General features: G+C 42.8%; 1 protein-coding gene across 1 annotated transcript in view; it reads left to right on the top strand.

The window, feature by feature from the left end:
- The window catches only part of LOC138977045 (uncharacterized), a 100855-nt gene that overhangs the window by 15204 nt on the left and 77111 nt on the right, over positions 1-8540 (top strand). Inside the window, exon 5 of the mRNA XM_070349949.1 lies at positions 5670-5821. Coding sequence (XP_070206050.1) covers positions 5670-5821 — 152 coding nt within the window. The remainder of the gene's footprint in view (positions 1-5669; positions 5822-8540) is intronic.

The raw sequence follows: 8540 nt of genomic DNA, 5'->3' as shown, positions 1-8540 counted from the left end.
TACTCCAAATGCCCTAGCAACTTGCTGAACTGATTGTCAGGCATCAAGTCTCCCGATCGCCTGTTGGCGCTGATCTGGTGATAGTCTCGGCATCGCGCCTGTGTCACAGAAATGAATGTTGTAACAGTTTTGTGAGTATGGTACAGCTTGCCTGAACACTCTGAACACGAAAAGCTGCTTTTCCACATTGTGCATGTGCTGAAAGTGGTCCCCATGACGGTTTGGGATCCCCGTCAACAAGACCTCACGTGTGACCCAGATAACGGCAAACACGGTTCTGACAAGATAAGACCGCTAAAACAACACGTGCAGGACATGCTAGTATCATTATTTTCTTTTTATTTCAAGTCCATAAAGGTTTAATTAACGCATCCTTTATTTGTGTTTCTTTTGCCTCCGAGTATATATATACGACTTGTGTCTGTCTGTCTGTCTGTGTGTGTGTGTGTGTGTGTGTCCGCGATGCACGGCCAAAGTTCTCGGTGGATCTTTTTCAAATTTGGAGACCGTATTCAGCTACACCCCGGACACAACCTCATCGATGAGATATTTCAACACGTGCTCTCAGCGCGCAGCGCTGAACCGATTTTGGTTTTTCTCTGGATCCATTCCCAGTAACTCTTCCTTATCTTCTCCAGTGTTTTCAGCGTTTATCTCCCTTCCTTCGTGTGGCGTCAATCCATATTCCCGTTACTACGTTACTATTTTTAGAATGTCACTGCACTGTCCAGAACGCTTTCATTGCACCCGTAAGTTGTCCTTACTGTAAAAGTGAAAAGGTCGAATCAATTTATAGCCACGCGAAAAATACACTGTCATCTATCTCTATATATTTATAGATATAGATATACATATATACGGCTTCTCTGTGTGTGTTTGTGTGTGTGTGTGGGCAACAGCTGTGGATTGTAGAGTTCTGTTTGTGATGTGGTCTGGCGGCTTTGGTGTGTCTGTATGTTCAGGCCTTCCTTTGAGAAGCCATAACAGTTATTCTCAATCCCGTTTGCGTGGACTTCGCCTTCAAAGGTGATTGTGGTGTTTCGGCACTCGGTTACATTTGGCGTCGTCGACAGCGATGGGACTCGACATGAAATATTCAGGCCACTGAATCATTTTCGTGCTGTTCCCATTCCACCTAAGCTTGGCGGGTCCATGGTTCAGAACTTTGGGGACAAAGTTCATTCAAAGGGGGTCGAGTGTGACAGGGAGACTACCATCACCCTTCACAGCAGACTCTGCAGAGTTGTTCGCCTTAGAAGTTGTGGGCTTTGCTTGCATGTACCCGTAAGTTGTCCTCACTGTAAAAGTGCAAAGGTCGAATCTATTTATCGAAAAATCCACTGTCATCTATCTCTATATATTTATATATATAGATAGATATATACGGCTTCTTTATTCCCCCCTCTGCTTCTTTCTCTCTGTAAACTTGCAGGGCTAGTTATTTTTCGGTAACTTACCCAACAACCAAAATCACTTACCCAACAACGGGCCTGAATCCTCGATAGCTCATGGGTAGAGACTACACATTGTGGATCTACTTTTTGCGACTCAAAAGTTCAGAACACTCTAATGTACAACATATACATTTCTGGAGCAAACAATACAACCATACCGCATTTAAACCAGCAACTATAGGCTTGAACACATGAATCTCAATATAAAATCCATGAGTTTGGTTGTTTTCTGAATTCAGATCTGCCGTGCACAATCGTTTATCGCTTGCAAGATTCCAAGGAAAAGTAACTCTCATATTTTGTCTAGCGACACGAGTAGTTCCCCTTCCAGATTTCGGCTGCATCGACAAGACTGCAATCCGACGGTCAGTTTTCAACAATATTTCATTTTATAAACAGACCACACGCAATCAATTGCAAACATTTAATCAACTTAAAGAACATGCAGCGGTTTCATACACTATTTTGCCCCAGAAAACTGAACTTCATGCAGTTTTTAACGTTGGAACACGGGTGTAAAACTTCGTCTGCTAGTCACATTCCAGGAAAGAACATTTCCTGAGCGATACCAAAACATGAACAGAACACACACTTTCTGCCGTTACCGCCACAGCAGAATGACAACATAACTGTGTACTTGATTTTAGTTCAAAACATGGAAACTGACAAGAAGTGTTAACAGAATTGAATGATTTGCACGGAACTATACAACCGCGCATTAATCGATCGCCTGCGCAGGTAGACTGGTTGGGTGAATATGATTCGATCAAACTTTCGCACAAAAACTCCTCTTTTCTTTGAATAACTGAAGAAAGGAGGAATAAAGAGGTTACATACCTCGTCTCAGTGATTATCAAAAATAATGGTCTCAGTTCACGGTCATGAAAAAGCTCGCTGAAGCTCGCATTTTTCATGATCCGCGAACTTCGACCATTATTTTTGATAATCACTGAGACTCGGCATGTAACCTCTACGTGTCTGTGTCTGTGTGTGTGTGTGTGGAGGCAACACCTGTGGATTGTAGAGTTCTGTTTGTGATGGGGTCTGGTGGCTTTTGTCTGTGTATGTTCTGGCATTTGAGAAGCCATAACAGATAATATAGGGCTTAGAAATAAGCTCTAAAATTCTCAATCCCGTTTGACAGGACTTCGCCTTCAAAGGTGATTGTGGTGAACCGCCACGCTGTCTGTCTCTGTCTCGCGATTCACCCCGGCGAAGCCGGGTATTCCTCTAGTTTGGTATATCTTGTCATTCTTGAAGAATTCCCTCAAGGAAATTTGGGCTGGTACAGCAGTCCCTCTCATGAGCGGACACCCTTGGGACAGAGCAAAAGTGTCCACTGATTGCAGGTGTCCACTTAAGGGAGGGGAGGCTCTTTGGACCCAGAATGCACCAGGACCCAGAATGCACCTTCTCAAACACACACACACACACACACAATAACAAACATAGAAGATCTAAGTGCACAACATGTTTATTAAAAGTAAAAGTATCACAACAAAACAAAATGTAAAGTAGCTGAGATATATATATGTAAATAAAAATAAAAAAATGTCACACATAAAAATAGGAAATGATTGTTATTTACTGTAAGTACTTTAAATGCTGACACATATGCTCAAACAAATCTCCATGGGAAACCCACATACATGTATTATGTTAAATAAATACATGTACTCTCAACAATAACAATCAGTCACAAACAAAATAAAAATCACATCCTTTAGGAAAGTCCATGAACAAATTCAAAATATTGACGATTACACAACATCACAACAAAACTCACTTGTATCAACCGGCCGCTGACAGGGATGTTCTTCGTCCGTGCTGTACAAAACCAGTCCCACACAACTGAGTTGAGGTCTTCGTACACAGTCTTTCGTCGCTTTACATACTTCTTGTCCGTTCGCCCCCCGTTCTGCCATTCTTGTTCGATCTCCTTTCTTTCACCTTTGATTTTTGCGATCTGGCTTTTTCCGCATCCTAGCTGTATCGCTATGACACGGCACGATACACCACTGTCCATTTGCTTCAAAACAGACACTCTTTGTTCTAGTGTGAGAACCTTCCTTTTACCGGGATTCGGGCTTGCCATGCTGCAGTAGTCACAAAATGTTTGAACACAAGTTTCCTTCTCGTTCGCCTTTTTCGAAATGAGCTTTCTTTTTCAAGTGTACCGGAAGTCTCGTCGCGTATTCTCGATCACGCGGGAATGGAAAAAAACAAAAAACTCAGCTGATGCAAATCACTTCCGTTTCCGATTTTTCGATTGCAGCAAGCCGAGTTTACGATCGATTTTGTTGCAATGAAATTCGGCTGTCCGTACATTGCAGGTATGAACTACTGTTGGGACCGTAAATTAGTGTCCGCGTCCACGTTTTGCAGGTGTCCGTTTAAGGGGGGGCAAATAAAGAAGGAAAACACTCCGTGCCGAGCAAATGTGTCCGTACATGTCAGGTGTCCGCTCACGCCGGGGGCCGTACATTGCAGGGACTGCTGTAGTGGTATTGCTGGAGATAGTGACTCATAACTCATAACTCATAACTCATAACATTTTATTGATCCAACAAGGGAAATTAAATTGGTCATCAGCACATATAGGTCATTAATTAATAATTATTAAAGAATAAGAGAAGAAAATTCATAAAACCCATGAAAAAAACAAAAAACAAAACAAAAAAACCCCTTTTTTCTTGCACACCTGACACACCGCCACACCAACACACATGCATACATACCTACATACATACCTACATACATACATACATACATACATACATTCCATGTTAAAGTGTAGTTAAGAACATCACAGTAATTATATCAGTGTGCAGCAACAGAATCGTGCTACCCAATTTTTTTTCCCTGCATGTATTTATTTGTGTTTTCCAAGCCCTGATGCCTGATTCTCCTTCAAATTTGTTCTTCTTGCAACTTAATTATTCCTTGTGACTGCCCCTGATCCGCTTGTGATGTGTGTGTTGAATGGAATCCCCATTGTTTGGTGCATGCTGGTAACGTTCACACTCGGTCTCACCGACACACAGACATCGTCGTTGGTCTGTTTGTTTTTAATCAGTGACAGTAGAGAGAGAGGTAAAAACTGTGGGCAAAACAAAAACCACAAATAAGCCCAACAGAATCACAGCTATGAAACTTAAACACATATTTCTTACTTATAAACTGAAGAAAGAAAAAGGGTAGAGCGAATGAAAAGAGAGAAAGGGAGAGAGAAATAACAGAAAGAGAGAGACCTGCAAGAGACACAGAGAATGAGAAAGAAGGCGAGAAAGAGCGGAGACAGAGAGAGGCAGAGAATGAGAAAGAAGGCGAGAAAGAGCGGAGACAGAGAGAGGCAGAGGTAAACAAGGAAACAGGAAAAGAGAGAGAGAGAGAGAGACGGAGAGAGAGACAGAGAGACAGACAAAAGAGAGAAGCAGACAAACCGATAAAGGAAGACAAAGTCAGACAGACAAACGGAGGGAGAGAAAGAAAGAAAAAAGGGAAGGAAAAGTGAGCATACAGAACATCATCAATTAATACAAGATTTCTCATACACAAAAAGATAACTTTCCCTTACCGTATTCCAGATTCAAACAACACCATCGCACAACATAACTTTCTCCGTTGAAGGACATAGGACGACAAATCCAATACACAAAATTGATCAACATCCACACCTCTGAACTCACAAAAACCTGAGTGATCGCTCACCACATAAAAACAAGAAACCGAAAAGCATACTCAAAACCACGTTCTTTGTGAAAAGCTAAACAAACAACTTCACGAGACTGCTTGATCAAGGCTGAACTCGCAAAACTGAGACAAAACGCGATGACCTCCCATCTCCCGTATCTTCTGCGCAGCAGACACGAGGAAAGAAGAAATCACGAAAACGAAACAAACAAACAAAAAACGAAAGTAAAGGACGTTTTACGATAGAGATAAGCAACAAACAATAAACTTGTCCACCTGCAATGAAACACGTAACAGACAGTACAATAAAAAAAAATTAAAAAGTTCAAAACCCGATTTAGAAAAGAGGCCCTGCACGGGCAGGCACATTCCTCCTTGTTAGAGCCTTGGACTGGTCTTTGCTGTCAGTTATTCAAAGTGTGTGCATGGATGAAACTAGTCTGTGAATTAAGTATATAAATAGTATAGCTGCTGCTAGCTAACCTTTTGAAGAGATCAAGACTTACCTTGGTATGTTAACAGCTTTTTCTGGGGCTGGCTGTCGGACCTGAAGGGGAGAAGACTGGTACTGCTGATCACAATACTCTTCAATGGTGTCTTTTCTTTCCTGTTTGGCTTTGTCCACTCTCTGCATTGGGCCATGGCTGTTCGCTTTTTAGCTGGGCTTGCAAATGGTAAGATCATTTTTCATTTTTTATGTCTTTTAAAATGTTGCATAGAAACAGTTTTGATCTTTGCGGCTTCTAGTGGTATGATTAAAGGATGTATGTCATTTGTGTAAGCGGGAAGTGTTGATGTGGCTGGATCATTTCTGAATTTGATTCAACATGCATGTCCTTATCTGGTATGCTTTATTGCCTAGAGAATAAGAAACATTTTTGTGCTGGTTTTAACTTGCTGGATGCTTGTGAGTGCAGGTACCAAAGTAATTTTTAAAAGCAGTTTAGTGTGAATAATCTGGCAAACTGTTTAAGCTTTTCGTATACAATTTGAGTGGGCTTGGCTGAAACAGCTTATAATCATTTTATTTGAAATAACTTCATTTGTCTTTGCTTGTAAAGTTTGTGTGTCAGGAGTATTGAAAAGAAACCTGAACTGTGTTGGGGATTGGCAATGTTTCAAGGTGGCACTACAAGCAGGATGATCGTGCAAAATCGTTATGAAATCTCAAATTTGTGTAATTGCTTATAGATTTTCTTTATGAAAATTGGTATACTTGTGTGAAATTGCACTATTGAATGGATTTTGTTATAAAGTGTTTTAACCACAATGTATGTGCAGAAAATTAATTATTTTATAAAATACAGGTTTTCAAAAGTGCCAAAATGTTCTACTCTTTTTGACACAATATTGACAACACCTTTAGCATGATGTTTTTAATATTTGGTGGTTATGATAAACATTGTAGTAGCTGGCTTCTGAACCTCAGGCAACTGTGTTGTGTTCATATCATTTCTAATCTGTAATTTTTCCTGAACTACTGATTTTTGAAGAATATTTGCGAATAACAAAAATTCATAATTTCAAGAAAACTAAAGCAATATCAAATCTGGAGCTTCATAAGCCAGCCACTAATGCCCAGAAACTGTGTGCAAAATTGTGTACAGATATCTTGGATAGTGTCAGAAATATCATGCAAAAACGGACTAAAACAGCTGAATTTTGGACAACTTTTCAACCCCTTTTGACGCGGTGAAAAATGACAAACTTGTCTTACCTGCCTATACACAGATACAGGTGACATAATTGACCAAAAAAATGCACGCTAGATGAAGGATTTGGTTCAACGCAGAATTTATGTCACATAAGGGAGCCACCAGCCTCATTATTTCCCTTGAGCTAGGGAGTGTGCATTACTTGGGAAATACAGTGGCACTACTAAAACGCAAGTGCGAGTGAAAATGGCGGTTCTGACATCCTTTTTGAAGGCAAATTAAATTACATATTCTTACTCCGAATCACATAATAGCATTGACACACTTCGAGATGCTTAGGTCTGATAAAAGCTACCCGTCTAGGTATAAGGGAAGCAACCCCAACTAAAAAAGTGACAGCACCATGGTACTTGCCACCCGCGGTTGCCTCCCATTAGTGGGTGAACTACGTCACCATAGGTGCCTACCACGTGATAACCATCAATCGACTTCTATCACTTGAGAGAGACGGTCGTGTTTTGCTTTGCTCTGGCTGTTTCGTTGTCTGCTGACATCCACCGGCCTCGGCCCCCGTCTTCTTGCTGGCTTTGCAGCTGGTGAGATCCTTCCTTTTAGTCTTTGACTTGTTGTTGTTGTTCTGCTGTTAATTTCGCTAGTCCGTTGGACTTTGAAGTTCTTAGTAGTTGTTGGCTTCCTTGCCGGTCGCCATTTTTTGCTAGCACGTTGCCTTTGCTATTTTGTTGTTTTCGTCTGTGCGGACGCTTAACGCTATTTCTAGCTTGTTCTTAGCTGCCTTTCGGTAGCTACTTCGCATGTGTTAGTTGTGTGCGCTTGCTTGCTTCTGAAATTTTGCGTCCGTTCGGACTTTGCTATTTTCAGTTGTTTGTTTACTTGTTTCTCTCGGTCTTAACATGGCCGACAGCGATCAAAAGAGGGGTGTAAGCCCAAATCCTCTGCACCTGTGTCTTCTAGCAAGAATCCTATAATCATTGTGTCGGACCCTAAGAGTAAAACTTCGTTTTCGGTACCGATCTCTGCGCCGGACGTTTGCCGTCCGGCTCTCAACCGCTTGCGTCTGCCTCTAAGGCCGCTGTTTCGTCTTCGGTTGTGGCACCAGAGCTTCTGCTCTGGTGTCTACTTTGATCTCCTCTTTGCTTCCAGAAATTCGAAGCCTCGTCCGCGAGGAGATGTCACGGACGGACGCTGTTGCCAGCACCGTCCCCCGCCTGGGGGTTAGCGACGTTCTTTCCTTGGTGTCTCTTTTGATGTCGGGCCTTCAGTGACCTTGTCCGCCCTTGACCAGACTGCCGGCCACCGTGATGTTTGTGGACTGTCCCCGCCGGGACCCTCGTCTTCGCTTCTTGGCCTGCACTCGTTGCCTACTGCTTGCGGTAGTGTAACAGTGCATGTCCCTCAGGGGACAAGGTCACAGCAAGGTTGGTGTTCGCAGCAGCCGTTTACGGCAGCTGCTCTTCCGGTTCCCGGAAGCAGAGGTTCACCGGCTAGTGCACAGGCTACTGTCACGTCCGGCTCGAACTTTGCCTTACACCAGCAGTCGTCCGCGACAGCTGGGCTTCCGGCTCCAGCCGGAAGTAGAGGGTCACCGGCTAGTGCACAGGCTACTGTCACGTCCGGCTCGACCTTCGCCTTACACCAGCAGTCGTCCGCGACAGCTGGGCTTCCGGCTCTGGCCGGAAGTAGTGGTTCTTCGGTTAGTGCACAGGCTACTGTCACGTCC

The sequence above is a fragment of the Littorina saxatilis genome, linkage group LG9 (genome assembly GCF_037325665.1).
Source record: "Littorina saxatilis isolate snail1 linkage group LG9, US_GU_Lsax_2.0, whole genome shotgun sequence".
Lineage (NCBI taxonomy): Eukaryota > Metazoa > Mollusca > Gastropoda > Littorinimorpha > Littorinidae > Littorina > Littorina saxatilis.
This window is presented reverse-complemented; position numbering and strand designations above follow the sequence as displayed.